The following is an 18,100-nucleotide window of genomic DNA, read 5'->3' as shown; positions in this document are numbered from 1 at the left end:
ACCAGGCTATGAGTTAGGGTTAAATTTAGGAGTTAGGTTAAAGGGTTAGGGGAAGGGTTAGCTAACATGCTAAGTAGTTGCAAAGTAGGTAAAAGTAGTAAGTAGTTGAAAAGTTGCTAAAATGCTGAAGTTGGCCGTGATGAGATTCAAACACTAACAGATTAGTGTTTTGTTCATTGTTGTTTATGGATTACAATGATTTGTGAGTCATAATCAGCCAGCATTGTTAGCATGGGATACCAGGTAACCTCGCATGAGAATCACATCAGAGCACCAGGGACCACAGGTAGATCATATTGAAGGTAGATCACATTGATTCAGATTAAATGGACAGGGAGGACCTGATCCCAGCTCAGGACTCCTATTCTGAGACACTTGATACATAGGCCCCAGATCTAACATTACTGGATAGGTGACAACAAGGTACCACTTCAAATGCATTCCCACCACTACAGTCATAGAAGATCAAGGATTAGGTCTACCTCAAGGAAGGGAGGAGGAAATTTAGCATTTTAGAAATGGAACAAGGGCCATTGTATCATCTGAAAGCACAGTGATCAGATCATTACTACTCTCTTCCATACTGAAGGTATCAATGACATCAAGTGCAATCAATGCTACAATTCCCAATTTGATTGACAAATGTGAAGATAATAATGTTGGGTACTGACTCCATAAATGTTTAACAAATCATTTATTCATTATAAGCAGTGCGTAACTGGTCTTAAAGTTATTGTTTATTCTAGAGGAGGAATAAATCATATCAAATCTAATACTCCGAATACAAGAGGTGTAGACTTTACAGTGAAATGCTTACTTACACGAACGAGCCCGTTACCAACAATGCAGAGTTAAAAAGTAAGAAATATTTAGAAATATTTTCTAAATAAAAAGGAGATATTAACACAATAAAAACAAAAACAATGCCATATACAAGGAGTACCAGTACCGAGTCAGTGTCTTGTTGTCTTTTTTCTGTCTCTTCTCTGTTAGCTGCATTCAATAACTTTAATTCATACTTCCTCTTTTGTGTTATCCTCTTCTTTATTTTATACTGTAGAGACCATCAGTGTCATACACAGATTTGTTCCTACTCTTTATTCCATTGAATAAAGGGAAACTATTATTAGTGAATGGTGTTATAGATTTGCATGTTCCAGCTGGGGGAGTGTATTGTGTGAGAGAAAAACAGTTCACATTCATTAAATTGTTCCCATATATTTTTATTTGACCAAAAACACTGTCTCTCTGCATCTATGTGAATTCAATGGCATCGACTGTCATCTTTTTCACTAAGTGTTACTACACATTTTCACTACACATGTGACAGGAGTGCACACACAAGGATTTGATTTGAACTTTTAGAGAAGGAAAGATCATAAATGAAAAAGGATTATAGATAAGAGATGTAGAACTAATCAGGAAGGCTGGCAGCTACACACACACACACACACACACACACACACACACACACACACACACACACACACACACACACACACACACACACACACACACACACACACACACACACACACACACACACACACACACACACACACACACACAAAGACTGTCTGTGTAATATGGCTTTATACCAAGATGTGAAAGGGGGCTGGATATATTTGTCATTATAAGTTATCTAGCCATCGTTGGTCCTTCATAAAGAGTTCATACATTCATAATAAAAGGCTTTATATTGAGATGTGAACGAGGGCATCTCGGATGGAGCTGCCTTAGTTATCCAATCTGCCATATCCTCATTAGACAGAGCTCATTGACACACGGTAATTGCCTAAAACTCTAAACTCGGTTTAGTGGATGAGTTCTAAGGAAACTCACAGTGGGTCATAGTCAGAACCTACTGTAAATGATGAGTCCCGTAAGCTAATCGCTAATACCCTATCTTCTGTAGAGAAGTGTAGATTTCTCACCCCTCCCCGATTTTGCCTGTGGTTGCATCATTGAGATTTATCAATTGATGTATTTTTCTCATGAAGCAGTTTACAGGTCAGTAGCCCAATATTATCCACATATCTTGCTGTGTGTGTGCAGCATGCAAGTTTGTGTCTGCGCACACATGTGTACTCAATAAAGATTCTTCATACACTTGACTGTCAGTAAACCTATAGTCCATGAGGAGTCAGAACTAAGACATTGTGTGCTTTATGGACACTACCCTGTTTGTCCGTCTGTCTGATGATCCTGGATCCCTCCAGACAGTGAGGAACTGATAAAGACGTTTTCTCCTCCTCTGTCACATCTTTAAGAGTTTTTTTTTGACAGGCCATCTGAATGCTGGATGGCATTTCCATGTAAAAAGCCCTATGAGCACTAAAGTGAAGTTCATAGGAGCACATCAAATTTGGTGTTAAATGAAAGCTGAGTCTATATTTTTGAGAAATGAAGACATATACATTTTTAACACATTTCCATCCTAAAAATGAGGAATAAGTAAAGGCTTTGATTTATGGTCAAACAGATGGAGAAGGGGTCTTAGAAGTTTGGACAGTACAAATCAAATTGTATTGGTCACATATACATATTTGGCAGATGTTATTGCTGGTGTAGCAAAATGCTTGTGTCCCTATCTCCAACAGTGCAGTAGTATCTAACAATACACACATCTAAAATTAAAATAATGGAATTAAGAAATATTTTAATATTAGGTTGGGCAATGTCGGAGTGGCATTGACTAAAATACAGTAGAATACAGTATAATACAAATTAAATGAGTAAACGTTATTACAGTGACTAGTGTTCATCATTAAAGTGACCATTGATTCTATGTCTATGTACATAGGGCAGCAGCCTCTAAGGTGCAGGGTGGAATAACCGGGTGGTTGCTGACTAGTGATGGCTATCTAACAGTCTGATGGCCTTGAGATGGAAGCTGTTTTTCAGTCTCTCGGTCCCAGCTTTGATGCACCTTTACTGACCTCACCTTCTGGATGGTAGCGGGGTGAACAGGCAGTGGCTCAGATGGTTGTTGTCCTTGATCTTTTTGGCCTTGTGACATTGGGTGCTGTAGGTGTCCTGGAGGGCAGGCAGTTTGCCCCCAGTGATGCGTTGGGCAGACTGCACAACACTCTGGAGAGCCTTGCGGTTGTGGGCGGTGCAGTTGCCGTACCAGGCGGTGATACAGCCCAACAGGATGCTATCAATTCTGCATCTGTAAAAGTTTGAGGGTCTAAGGGGCCAATACAAATTTCTTCAGCCTCCTGAGTTTGAAGAGGCACTGTTGGTCCTTCTTTGCCTCCACTGTATGTGTGGGTGGACCATTTCAGATTGTCAATGATGTGTACGCCGAGGAACTTGAAGCTTTCACCTTCTCTCCCTCTGCTGTATCCGGAAGTCCACGATCAGCTCCTTCAATTTATTGACGTTGAGGGAGAGGTTATTAACCTGACACCACCCTGCCCAGTCCCTCACCTCCTCACTGTAGGCTGTCTTCTCATTGTTGGTAATCTGGCCTACTGCTGTTGTGCCGTCTGCAAACTTGATGATTGAGTCTGAGGCGTGCATAGCCACACAGTCATGGCTCAACATGGAGTACAGAAGGGGGGCTGAGCATAAACCATAGTGGGGACCCTGTGTTGAAGATCAGTATAGTGGAGGTGTTTTTTCCTACCTTCACCACCTAGGAGTGGCCCGTCAGGAAGTCCAGTTGCACAGGGCATTTTTTGATGCGGATTACATTGCAATCCACGTGGAGACTGCGTGGCAGGCTGACCACCTGTTACAGGAGGAGCCAAGGTAAGTTGCTAGCTAGCATTAAACTTATCTTATAAACAACAATCCATCTTAACATAATATTTAAACTTAAGGTTGCCACCCGTTCGATAAAATACGGAATGGTTCCGTATTTCACTGAAAGAATAAACGTTTTGTTTTCGAAATTATAGTTTCCGGATTTGACCATGTTAATGACCTAAGGCTCGTATTTCTGTGTGTTTATTATATTATAATTAAGTCTATGATTTGATATTTGATAGAGCAGTCTGTCTGAGCGATGGTAGGCAGCAGCAGGCTCGTAAGCATTCATTAAAACAGCACTTTCCTGCGTTTGCCAGCAGCTCTTCACAATGCTTGAAGCACAGCGCTGTTTATGACTTCAAGCCTATCAACTCCCGAGATTAGGCTGGCAATACTACAGTGCATATAAGAACATCCAATAGTCAAAGGCATATGAAATACAAATGGTATACAGAGAGAGAGTCCTAAAATTCCTATAATAACTACAACCTAAAACTTCTTAACTGGGAATATTGAAGACTCATGTGTAAAGGAATTGCCAGCTTTCATATGTTCTCATGTTCTGAGCAAGGAACTTAAACTTTAACTTTATGACATGGCACATATTGCATTTTCAGTTTCTTCTCCAACACTTTGTTTTTGCATTATTTATACCAAATTGAACATGTTTCATTATTTATTTGAGTCTAAATTAATTTTATTTATTTATTATATTAAGTTTTTTTTAAAATGTGTTCATTCAGTATTGTTGTAATTGTCATTAGTACAAATATATATATATATATATCAAAATTGGCCGATTTTTAATTGGTATCGTCTTTTTTGGGGTCTTCCAATGATCGGTATCAGTGTTGGAAAAATCATAGTCGGTCGATCTCTAGTCCAAACCAACCAAATGTGGTCTTGTTTGAGTGCGGAGCTCATTAGAATAATAGCCACTGTGTAGAATAATACCCAAACATGCTATGGAGGATATGACATTTTTCTACCTTTGTGTACCTATTCAGGATACATCACCATGAAGAGAATGACATTCAGAATGATGCATTTCTGTATAGTACAGATCAGGGACCCATGATGTCATTCTGTTACCATCATTCTGTTACAGGGTGTTAATCCACCTTACTTACCGTAGTTCAATAACCAAAATGGATTTTTTCAAACTCAAGGTGTCATGTCATAGTTGACACCCCGTTCTTTCTGCAGATATCTTTGGATCTTAGTTCGAATGAGATATTTAAAGGTCCAATACAGACGTTTTTGTTTAAATATCAAATTATTTCTGGGTAACAATGAAGTACCTTACTGTGATTTATTTTTAATAAAGATTTAATAAAAATACATTTTAAAAAGCACCTTAGCAAAAAGCAATTTCTCAAGCAAGGACTGTCTGGGAGTGGTCTGAGTGGGGAGGGGGAACTGAAAACTAGCTGTTATTGAAAGAGGTTTGGAGCTCTCTTTCTAGTTGGTCTATTAACTCATTTACAGCCTGGTGTTGTCACTAGGCAGGCCAAAACTCCATCCCGCCAAATCTCAAGCTGTCTTTTCAAACAGCTCTTACACAGTTTTTAAATTAAAAACCCTTCCTGAATTGAGTGCCTTGAATTTGAATTGACCCCATCACTGGTTTGTTTAACTTTGCAATCAATGGTTTTTGTTTGGCTTTCATTTGAAGTGAAAAATCGGAGTCTCAGCGTCATTCTGTTAACATGTAATTGCCCAGCAGCACTCTGTGATTGACTCAGCCTTCCCTCTGTTAAGATAAGAGCTCCTCATCTCTGACAAGCTGACTGATTGCAAACTTTAGGGAAATGATAACAATCAGACTCTCCCTGTGACATTTTATGCACATTTTTTTGCACTATTTCAAAACTATAGCATAATATAATAGCCTTCTATCAGTGGAACTATGTATCTCTTCTAGTATATTCTATTTATATTATGTGTGCTCCTGATCTACAGGTATGTTGCTCTACTTCTATGTTCTACACCTGCGGTCTACTGCTTACCTGATCCAGAGGTAGAGAGGTAGCTAGCTACGGCAATGCAAACTGTTGTCATGACAATATTGTGGAGTGTTGTGATGTTTTCGGATACAGAATCTACAGATGTCTAGAGCGAGATTCTGCAGGCTCCTCGTGTGTGTGTGTGTGTGTGTGTGTGTGTGTGTGTGTGTGTGTGTGTGTGTGTGTGTGTGTGTGTGTGTGTGTGTGTGTGTGTGTGTGTGTGTGTGTGTGTGTGTGTGTGTGTGTGTGTGTGTGTGTGTGTGTGTGTGTGTGTGTGAGTAAATGGGGGTAAGAGCGAGAGTTCCGGTGGGTTTGTTTTATGGAATGAGAGAGTGTGAATGTTTACACCAAAGAGAGACAGCATTAGGAGGGCGAAGACTGAGGGTGTTTATAGTAGTGTGTTTGCGTGTGCATTCGTACACCTGTTTGTGAAAAGTCTGTGCCCTTGAACAAAGCACTTCATCTTAATTGCTCCAGGGTTGCCGTTGATAATGGCAGACCCTGGCCATGACCTCACTCTCCGAGTGTGTCTCAGGGAGAGTTTGGATATGCCAAAAACATATTTCATATTCACACATGCGTATTAATACACACTTGTATGTGTGAAATAGGACAAATATAAGCACCCTCCAAATTATTATTATTATTATTATTATTATTGTGAGAGAGTATATAGGTGTGTGTGTGTGTGTGTGTGTGTGTGTGTGTGTGTGTGTGTGTGTGTGTGTGTGTGTGTGTGTGTGTGTGTGTGTGTGTGTGTGTGTGTGTGTGTGTGTGTGTGTGTGTGTGTGTGTGTGTGTGTGTGTGTGTGTGTGTGTGTGTGTGATGGAGAAGGGAAGATTCCACTCCAGTGTCAAAAATAGTTTTGGTATATCAGATTGTTCTGGCAATTCTCACATTGGAAGGAAGGATGTTATGACATGCTTTTTACATTTGTATTACAAACAATTTTTTAAATGATTAAATTGGACATTTTAGGCCCTTTTTAGACCTATACCTGATACAGACATTTCATTTTTTAACCTTTATTTAAACAGGGAGCCATATTTACAATAAAAACAGAATAATAAAACATACACATATGTGTATAAAACAATATAATCAATAACATAAACTTCCTGCGTGGCACCAGCACATGTAACTGCAGTGAACTCTGCAGATTGTTCCACATATTAGGGGCAAAAAACAAACTGCACATTTTCCCACATATGTGGCGACTGAAGGGATCTCTAGTGTTATCCATTCCTGAGACGGGTCTGGTAACTTATGATTCTTAACTTCATTCATGAAGTTATATACGGAGGCGGTTTCTGTAAGACTGCTTTGTAATGAAATAAAAGAAAGAATGCAGCTCTCTTACAGACAGAGAGGTCCATTCCACATTTTTATACAGACTACAATGGGCCCTAAAATTGTCCCCTGTGATAAAACATATTGCAGAATGGTAGACTGTGTCCAAGGGTTTCAAAACAGAGGTTGCTGCATGTAAACAATATCATCAAAATCCAATACAGGGAGAAGCGTTGTCTTAACAATCTTTCTCCTATTTTCAATACTGGGGTATGATTTATTTCGATATAAAAAACAATCTTGGATCTAAGTCAGATTTTATATATTCGTTATTAAGGACAATTTGTCATCAATCAAATCACATTTTATTGGTCACATACACATGGCCAGTGATATGAATCTCTATGTAGGCAGCAGCCTCTCTGAGTTAGGGATTGCTGTTTAGCGGTCTGATGGCCTTCCTGTTTTTCCTTACTGTCTCTCGGTCCCAGCTTTGATGCACCTGTATGAACCTTGCCTTCTGGATGGTAGTGGGGTGAACAGGCAGTGGCTCGGGTGGTTGTTGTCCTTGATGATCCTTTTGGCATTCCTGTGACATTGGGTGCTGTAGGTGTCGGGGGAGCAGGTAGTTTGCCCCCGGTGATGCGTTGTGCAGACTGCACCACCCTCTGGAGAGCCTTGCGGTTGATGGTGGTGCACTTGCCGTACCAGGCAGTGATACAGCCCGACAGGATGTTCTCGATTGTGTATCTGTAAATGTGTGTCAGGGTTTTAGGTGACAAGCCACATTTCTTTAGCCTCCTGAGGTTGAAGAGGCGCTTTTGCGCCCTCTTCACCACACTGTCTGTGTGAGTGGACTATTCAGTTTGTCTGTGATGTGTGTGCTGAGGAACTTAACGTTCCACCTTCTCCACTACGGTTCTTTCGAAGTGGATAGGGTGGTGCTCCCTCTGCTGTTTCCTGAAGTCCACAATCATCTCAATTTGGACTCCATTTGTAGCGCAAATATGCAGATCCTCAGGGCAACATTTTGTGACCTAGAGAACAGCCTGAGCTTGGTTTTACTTGTTTTTAACACATATTTAAGAACTGTAAGTGATTTATGAATTGAATCAATGTCATGCTGAAGTTCACGAATGGCCTGCTACACCGAGGTGACACAGGAATACAAAACTGTCTTCTGCATAGAGATGAATGTTACAAGTATTAACAGTGTTTCCTATGTCATTAATATACAAGGTGAACAATAATGGACCCAAAATGTAACCCTGAGGGACACCTTTTGTCAACATGGAGTTCTGTCGCTAAGATAATTCTGAAACCATAAAAAGACTGTATATCCCAGGCCTATTTTTGATAACATCTTCAGCAAAACAGAATGATCAACAGTGTCGAATGCCTTTGACAGGTTCATAAACAAGGCAGCACAGCTCTTTTAGCATCCAAGGCATTGTCAAGATCATTAACAACTACCGTGGTTGCTGTGGTACTACTATGCCCAGGCCTAAACCCTGATTGGTTTATTTTAAAAATACAAAAATCAGATAAAAAGGAACACAGTTGTACATTAGCCAAGGATTCAAGAATCTTAGATAAAAAAGGTAGTCTTGAAATGGTGTCATTACACTCTTTACATTGTGCTCTAACATAAGGAGTATGTCTAGATTCTGAAATACAGATTTTCACAAATGTTTTCAACTTTTAACATATTATTAATATCTCGATAGTACCCTTTTCTTCTCATTTTAAGCCATATCGCTTGCAACAATATAGAAGTACATCACATTCCCAGTGAGCTCTCTGCTAATTCGGAAGGTACCATACATTTTATGAGCACCACCAACACGGTGAATGGGAAAATGGATTCAACGGCAACTCCCTCTGCTGGTGATTTACGGCATGTGCAATCCTAAAGGTGGACTGGGATTGGTTAATGACCTATATTGTCATATCATTAAAAGTACCAGAGAGCCCACTCTGGAAATTGTATGTGTTTGAAGAGTATATTGTTCCTAAAAATTTATCTAGAAACATGCTAAATCAAAAGGATACTTTTGATATATTTTTATTTTTTATGTACAGAACACTATACGGAGTATAATGACTCTATGATGTTGTATGTGTCAGGGCTATAAATAAAAAAAATACAAGAAGGGAACACCACATGAAATTTAGGAGCACCTGCCTATATTGGTCCTACATGAATTCAATCTACTTTTGAAGCACGTGTTGTGCTAAAATGTAAAACTAAATACCTTAGTTTATTATAAAAGTTCAAATGTTGCTACAAATACCTACCAATGAAATGACAAAGTCCTTTGTGGAATATTAGGTTCCTACATTGTGTAAAATAATTATTTTTCTTATTGAAATGCATTACATAAAAGATTCTACACTGTTTCTTTAAAAAAGTCAAGTTTGTGATGACAACGTGCAAGAGACCTGTCATTCATTCATTGCTAGGACTATTGATCTCATGAAGAAGCTATCCCGTTTCCTTTCTTTCTCTCCCCCCAAATACGCTGGGGAAGTTACCAGGTTGTTAGCTATGCAATGAGATAACATGACTAAACAAAGACTAAACAAATGGTTAACAACGTTGACACGCAAGTAGTTTTTAGAAGGCCCACAACACGGTTTATGAATGTAAAATGCCATCCGGCAATCCGTTATAGGAAGAAAAATAATTGTGCCGTAATATGTGTCCGATCTTTTGATCTGGTTGGTCTAGAAGCAGGCCGTTTTCGACTGTAGTAATGGTGCAACCGTGACTCTAATGAGTCTTCACTAGATTATTTCTCGAGGGAACTTGGAAACAACAGTACAGTACAGTGAAGCCTTATCATTAGAACAATTATTATCCGGGAGGTTCTTTTCATAGGTCTCACAGTGCTCCCAAAATAAAATTCCATGTCCCACAACAAAATGTTTTGTCGCACTTTAGAGCCCTGGGCCCAGTTTCACAAAAGTGTCTTAAGGCGAAGTTCATCATTAGAACTATTGAGCTCAATGGTTATCACGATTAACTTAGCCTTAAGATGCTTTTGGGAAGCTGGGCCCTGGTCTGTATCATATACGGTTCTTGGCTCATAGGCTCTTACAGGAGGTATGTATAGGTCTAAAAAGGGCCACTTTCATCATGATTTTTTTTTCTGATTAAAAAAAATAAAAATGTAAATAGCATGTCAGAAATCCTTCCTCCCAATGACGTTTCTTTGAGAATTGCCAGAACGATCTGAGATACCAAAAAATATTTTCAGCCTACGCTGGCATAGAATCGCCCAGAGACAGCAAGAGACACAGAAATAGGGAAAGATAAGCACCCTGCTAAATCAGATGAAACAGGGTGAGCCTTGCTCCACAGGAGGGCTACGAGTGTTTTTACAGCATGTGATTCCTTATGACCTAAAGGCATAGAACTGAAGAGAGCTAAAGGGGAAGCTAGAGACTTGCTCTATGTTATACTGCACCCATCAAACTACTTTTCTATCTTTCCTCTCTTCTCTTATTCTATCAGTCTGTAAGCAATCTCCCCTTCTACTAGAGTGGGCAGCAGGATCATTCTATTACTCTCTCTTTCTGTCCTCTCTCTCTGACTCTCTACGTTCTTTCTCTCCACACAACAGAAACGTCTCTCTGCCCTTCTGTCTCTCTGCCCTTCTGTCTCTCTGCCCTTCTGTCTCTCTGCCCTTCTGTCCGTCTGCCCTTCTGTCCGTCTGCCCTTCTGCCCTTATGTCCCTCTGCCCTTCTGTCCCTCTGCCCTTCTGTCCCTCTGCCCTTCTGTCCCTCTGCCCTTCTGTCCCTCTGCCCTTCTGTCCCTCTGCCCTTCTGTCCCCCTGCCCTTCTGTCCCTCTGCCCTTCTGTCCCTCTGCCCTTCTGTCCCTCTCCCCTTCTGTCCCTCAGCCCTTCTGCCCTTCTGTCCCCCTGCCCTTCTGTCCCCCTGCCCTTCTGTCCCCCTGCCCTTCTGTCCCCCTGCCCTTCTGTCCCCCTGCCCTTCTGTCCCCCTGCCCTTCTGTCCCCCTGCCCTTCTGTCCCCCTGCCCTTCTGTCCCTCTGCCCTTCTGTCCCTCTGCCCTTCTGTCCTTCTGTCCCCCTCTCATTCCTCTGCAGCCTGTAGAAACACTTGTAGATAGCTGTCGTTCCTCCGCCTCATCAATCAATGTGAATGTTATATTCTCTCCTTTTCTCTATGGATTTTAGTGCTTTAACGCTCACACTAATTTCATGCTTCTGGATTTCGATTGCATTCCATCGCTATCTTATCTGTAAGTGTTTACTTGGTTTATTATACATATTACACAGTGATGGGTTGACGAATACACATGCAATTGATACAGTTATATGGAATAGTAATGATTGCTGTGGTTATGATAATGATTGCTGAATATTTAAATGTCTTAGTGATATCAGATTCTGTCCTTTGTCTTAGTGATATCAAATTCTGTCCTTTGGAGTTATAAAATAAATCTAACATAGATCAGACTTACAGTACCAGTCAAAAGTTTGGACACACCTATTCATGCAAGGGTTTTTCTTTATGTTTTACTATTTTCTACATTGTAAAATAATAGTGAAGATATCAAAACTATTAAATAACACATGTGGAATCATGTAGTCACCAAAAAGTGTTAAACAAATGAAACTATATTTTATATTTGAGATTCTTTAAAGTAGCCAGCCTTTGCCTTGATGACAGCTTTGCACACTTGCCATTTTCTCAACCAGCTTCATGAGGTAGTCACCTGGAATGAATTTCAATTAACAGATGTGCCTTGTTAAATGTTAGTTTGTGTAATTTCTGTCCTTCTTAATGCGTTTGAGCCAATCAGTTGTTGACAAGGTAGTGGTGGTATACAGATAATAGCCCTATTTGGTAAAAGACCAAGTCCATATAAAGGCAAGAACAGCTCAAATAAGCAAAGAGAAACGACAGTCTATTATTACTTTAAGATATGAAGATCAGTCAATCTGAAACATTTCAAGAACTTTGAAAACTTCAAGTGCAGTCGCAAAAACCATCAAGAGCTATGATGAAACTGGCTCTCATGAGGACCGCCACAGGAAAGGAAAACCCAGAGTGGACTCCGCTGCAGAGGATAAGTGATTTAGAGTTAGTTGCACCTCAGTTTGCAGCCCAAATAAATGCTTCAGAGTTTAAGTAACAGACACATCTCAACATCAACTGTTCAGAGGATACTGTGTGAATCAGGCCTTCCTTGTGGAATTGCTGCAAAGAAACCACTACTAAAAGACACCGATAGAAGAAGAGACTTGCTTTGGCCTAGATACAGGAGCAGTGGACATTAGACTAGTGGAAATCTGTCCTTTGGTCTGATGAGCTTTTTGGTTCCAACTGCCATGTCTTTGTGAGACGAAGAGTAGGTGATCTTCGCATGTGTGGTTACCACGGTGAAGCATGGAGGAGGAGGTGTGATGGTAGGGGGCTTATTTGCTGATGACACTGCCTGTGATTTATTTAGAATTCAAGGCACACTTAGCCAGCATGGCTACCACAGCATTCTGCGGCGATACGACATCTCGTCTGGTTTGCGCTTATTGGGACTATTATTTGGTTTTCAACAGGACAATGACCCAACACAACTCTAGGCTGTTTAAGGCTATTTGACCAAGAAGGAGAGTGATGGAGTGCTGCATCAGATGACCTGGCCTCCACATTCACCCGACCTCAACCCAATTGAGATGGTTTGGACCGCAGAGTGAAGGAAAAGCAGACAGTATGTGCTCAGCATATGTGGGAACTTAAAAATCTCAAATATAAAATATGTTTTGATTTATTTAACACTTTGTTTTGTTGCTACATGATCCCATATGTGTTATTTCATAGTTGTGATGTCTTCACTATTATTCAACAATGTAGAAAATAGTAGAAATAAAGAAAAACTCTTGAGTAGGTGTGTCCAAACGTTTGACTGGTATTGTATGTGTAGATGATATTAGACAAGTCTAACAGTTATCTTGTTTTTGTGTGTTTTCTCTATAGATGGAACCTGCAGCAAGGAGATGAGCCAGCTGGTTCAGGCTTCAGCACAGAGCGAGAGAGACTTCGAGTGTCTGTTGATGTGTATGTGCTAGAGAGTATATATGTATGTGTGTGTGTGTCTGCCGAGAGGAGAGAAGACTGCCTTCCAGCGGTGTGTGTGGGAGCAATTGTGTTTCTTTGCTTGAGCTGGTGTGAGTTCTTTACTCTGAATAGTAGAAGAATGGCAGCTCGCTAGTGTGTGTTTATGTGAATGCATGTGCATGAGTGTGTGTTTTCCCGAGTGAGTGTGTTGTTTCCACCTCTCTGAGGAGTAGTAGGAGGGCAGCTCTCTCTCCCTGGCTGGGTGTGTGTGTGTGGATATGGCAGTGTGTGTGTGTACTACCCTGCCCGCACTGCTCCTGCTCCTGAGCTGCGGTGTGTGTGTGACGGTGGGATACCCATTTAGACCCCCCGTAGACCTGGATGTCACCCCCAGAATCACCATAACTACCAGCGGTAAGCACACACACACACCTCGGACGCATAGAAGGAAACAATATTGTTTTGGAATCCCCCCCCCCCATCCCTCTCTCTCTCTCTCTCTCTCGCCCTCTCTCATTAGTCTGGGGAGAGAGAGCGAGAGCTACAGCTTCACTCATCTGTCCAAACTAGGAGAGGTGTACTCTATCACACCATTGTGGGTTTATAGAAGAACAACTGTGACTATAACTTAGACTTATCTCGTCTCCTCCTCTCACTCTCAGGATGTATTCAATTTTTCAGCCTAATGTACTCTGGGATAATGACAATGGATTTGATCTTTCTGTATGAGAAAGAGGCCGTTTTTATGGGCTTTGTGTATTTGTTTTTAGCTGATCTTAACTTTTTTTGACCATAATGTTTCTGCCATCATTTCCTATGATCAAAAAGAGCTTCTGGACATGAAAACAGACATCACTAACCTTGATTAAGACAGGGACACTTCTACTTCAGTGAGTTGGAGGCTAAATACATCTAGATTTTTCTGAACAAGGCCCAAATCCCTGACACTCGAAGAAGGAGATGGCGCTATAGAGTCCGGTGCGCGGCCACCCTGATGAGATATGGTGGCGAGGGAATAAATCGCCTCTATTCTCTGTTATATTGGCGAATGTGCAATCACTTGAGAATAAACTAGACAAACTCCATTCGAGACTATCCAATCAATGGGACATTAAGAATTGTAATATACTATGCTTCTCAGAGTCATGACTGAACAAGGACATGGATAATATATATGTTGGCAGGACAGAATGAGAGTCTGGTAAGGTCGGGGGGGGGGGTCCCTTTGTTAACAACAATTGGTGCGCAATCTTTAATATTAAGGACGTTTCAAGTTTCTGCTCGCCTGAGTTAGAGTACATGGGATTCACGACCGACGTGCTGAAGGCTGGTCAACATGAACATACTTTGTCTTTATTTTGTGTGTAACCAAAGTTTTAGCGAGAGATTCCAGCATCTAAATGTGACATCTAGATTATTTTTCATGAATCGACCAAAAGCACTAACCAGAGAGGAGAAAAACAGACATCTTTTAGGGTGGCGGGAGGACAAAGCCACCGTAACTTCACCAAACACAGAACCTGTCAAAGCGATTACAGAAAAGTTTATCAATATAATTGATGAGAAATTAAAGACATTTTCCGCCACCCTTGTTACAATTGAAACTAAGTTGGATGTTAATGTGAAGAGAATCGAGGAAGTAGAGAAGCGCATTTCCAGCGCTGAGGACTCCATGCTAACTGTAAGCGTTACAACACTGGAGAAAACGGTGGAAAAATGGACGGAAACGTTGTCTAATTTTAAGAACAGAAGTCGCAGAGGCAATATTAACATTTCAAATCTGAGAGAAGGAACCGAAGTGGTCAGTCCGATCCAATTCTTTGGTACATGGCTACCAACTCTGCTTGGCTTGGAGACGAAAAAGGGCATCATGAAAATTGACTGAGGGCACCATGTGCAGGTGAGAAGAGACCAACCGAAGTGTGTCTGCATTAAACTTCACAACAACACCGATGAAGAGACAATCCTGTCAGTGGCAAAGACAAAGAATCCACTCTAATACAAGGCGTTGGGATTTCTTTCCAACAAGACCTCTCTGCCAGTGTACGGGCAAAATGCCGGGGCTTCAACAGAATCTGTGAGGAGCTGATAAGCAAGAGGATTCGGTTCGCCATGATATTCCCGGCAACCTTAAGTCCGACACAAAAGTGTCACCTTATGACATTTGAATCACCAGAAGATGTACTCACTCTGGCATAATATGTAAGTAGCCTACCACCTTCTATTGACTCAAATTACATTTGGTCAATGAACCATCACCATGCTATAGAATATTTACTATTCTCATTTGTTTTAAATCAACCTGCCTCTAGAGTAGACCTACATGTCGGGGGATGCTTGGGCACATATAGCCCACACCTTTTTATTTCTTTATCGTTCAGTGACGCAGGGGCAGGCATGCATGTTAGGGAGCGGACACACTACAGTCAAATGGATATAAAGCACTCACTAAAGACTGAAGGAAATGACAATCACCCATGATGTAATGTTGTGAAGTATGCTGTACGACTACGCACTTCAACTGGATATGATTTATTGGTGAAATAGCCTAACGGTGACTATTGCATTCTGGTCACATGCTTCATGTCATTCAAACGGGACGATACAGGCTAACTGTATATACAGTACCAGTCAAAAGTTTGGACACACCTACTCATTCAAGGGTGTTTCTTTATTTGTACAATTTTCTACATTGTAGAATAATAGTAAGACTTCAAAACTATGAAGTAACACATACATATCTTGTAGTACACATACATATCTTGTAGTAAACAAAAAAGGGTTAAACAAATCAAAATAGATTTTATATTTGAGATTCTTTAAAGTAGGAATGGGAAGTATGAGATTCAGAAAGGCTGTTTAAAACACCCAACCACCTCTTTAATCAAATCCAACTTTATTTGTCACATGCGCCGAATACAACAAGTGTAGACCTTACCGTGAAATGCTTACTTACAAGCCCTTAACCAACAGTGTAGACCTTACCGTGAAATGCTTACTTACAAGCCCTTAACCAACAGTGTAGACCTTACCGTGAAATGCTTACTTACAAGCCCTTAACCAACAGTGTAGACCTTACCGTGAAATGCTTACTTACAAGCCCTTAACCAACAGTGTAGACCTTACCGTGAAATGCTTACTTACAAGCCCTTAACCAACAGTGCAGTTCAAGAAGAGTTAAGAAAGTATTTACCAAATTAACTAAAGTAAAAAAATAAAAAGTAACACAATAACAATAATGAGGCTATATACGGGAGGTACCGGTACCAAGTCAGTGTGCGGGGGTACAGGTTAGTCGAGGTAATGACTATGCATAGATAATAAACCGGGTAGTAGCAGCAATGTACAAAACAAATGGAAGGGGCTTAATGTAAATAGTCCGGTGGCCATTTTATTAATTGTTCAGCAGTCTTATGGCTTGGGGGTAGAAGCTGTTAAGGAGCCTTTTGGTCCGCTTGCTTTGCGGTAGCAGGGAAAACAGCCTATGACTTGGGTGACTGGAGTCTCTGACAATTTTATGGGCTTTCCTCTGACACCGCCTATTATATAGGTTCTGGATGGCAGGAATCTTGGCCCAGTGATGTACTGGGCCGTACGCATTACCCTCTGTACCGCCTTACGGTCAGATGCTGAGCAGTTGCCAAACCAGACGGTAATGCAACCGGTCAGGATGCTCTCAATTGTGCAGCTGTAGAACTTTTAGAAAATCTGCCAAATCATTTCAGTCTCCTGAGGGGGAAAAGGTTTTGTCGTGCCCTCTTCACGACTGTCTTGGTGTGTTTGGACCATGGTAGTTCGTCGGTGATGGGAACACTTGAAACTCTCAACCTGCTCCTCTACAGGATTACAGGAGGGGACAAAGTACACACCCTTGAGGGGCCCCAGTGTTGAGGATCAGTGGGACAGACGGGTTGTTGCCTACCCTTACCACCTGGGGGTGGCCCGTCAGGAAGTCCAGGAACCAGTTGCAGAGGGAGGTGTTTAGTCCTAGGGTCCTTAGCTTAATGGTGAGCTTCGTGGGCACTATGGTGTTGAACGCTGAGCTGTAGTCAATGAAAAGCATTCTTACATAGGTGTTCCTTTTGTCCAGATGGGAAAGGGCATTGTGTAGTGCGATTGAGATTGCGTCATCTGTGGATCTGTTGGGGCGGAATGCGAATTGGAGTGGGTCTAGGGTATCCGGGAGGATGCTGTTGATGTGAGCCATGACCAGCCTTTCAAAGTACTTCATGGCTACCGACATGAATGCTACGGGGCGGTAATCATTTAGGTAGGTTACCTTCGCTTCCTTGTGCACACAGACTATGTTGGTCTGCTTGAAACATGTAGGTATCATAGACTCGGTCAGGTACAGGTTGAAAATGTCAGTGAAGACACTTGCCAGTTGGTCCGTGCATGCTTTGAGTACATGTCCTGGTAATCTGTCTGGCTCCGCGGATTTGTGAATGTTGAGCTGTTTAACTTCTCTAGGGTAGGGGGCAGCATTCAGGAATTTTAGATGAAAAGCGTGCCCAAATTAAACTGCCTGCTACTCAGGCCCAGAAGATAGGATTTGCATGTAAGTGGTATATTTGGATAGAAAACACTCTAAAGTTTACAAAACTGTTAAAATAGTGTCTGTGGGTATAACAGAACTGATTTGGCAGGGGAAAACCTGAGAAAAATCCATCCAGGAAGTAGGATTTTTTTGGTTTTGTATTCAATGCCATTACAGTATCCATTGACTTAGGACACAAATTGCAGTTCCTATGCCTCCCACTAGATGTCAACAGTCTTTAGAAATTGTTTCAGGCTTGTATTCTGAAAAATGAGGGAGTAAGAGCAGTCTGAATGAGTGGACCCTGCAGTGTCACAGAGCTTTTTCATGGGCGTGACCGAGAGAGTGCCTTTCTTGTTTACCTTTTATATTGACAACGTTATTGTCTGGTTGAAATATTATCGATTATTTAGGCTAAAAACATCCAGAG

General features: G+C 41.2%; 1 protein-coding gene across 2 annotated transcripts in view; it reads left to right on the top strand.

The window, feature by feature from the left end:
* Positions 1–18,100, top strand: part of LOC124038378 (semaphorin-4G-like) — a 53,939-nt gene that overhangs the window by 930 nt on the left and 34,909 nt on the right. Inside the window, exons 1-2 of one of the 2 annotated variants that reach the window (XM_046354193.1) lie at positions 12,729–12,786; positions 13,053–13,547. In XM_046354193.1, the coding sequence (XP_046210149.1) occupies positions 13,412–13,547 (136 nt within the window). In that variant the 5' untranslated portion in view covers positions 12,729–12,786; positions 13,053–13,411. Of the gene's footprint in view, positions 1–12,728; positions 12,787–13,052; positions 13,548–18,100 lie in introns of those variants that run through there. The other variant, XM_046354192.1, reaches the window with a different exon arrangement.

Source organism: Oncorhynchus gorbuscha, linkage group LG06 (genome assembly GCF_021184085.1).
Source record: "Oncorhynchus gorbuscha isolate QuinsamMale2020 ecotype Even-year linkage group LG06, OgorEven_v1.0, whole genome shotgun sequence".
In the NCBI taxonomy this organism is placed as follows: Eukaryota; Metazoa; Chordata; class Actinopteri; order Salmoniformes; family Salmonidae; genus Oncorhynchus; species Oncorhynchus gorbuscha.
The sequence above is the reverse complement of the archived record's forward strand: the minus strand, read 5'-3'. Positions and strand labels throughout refer to the sequence as shown.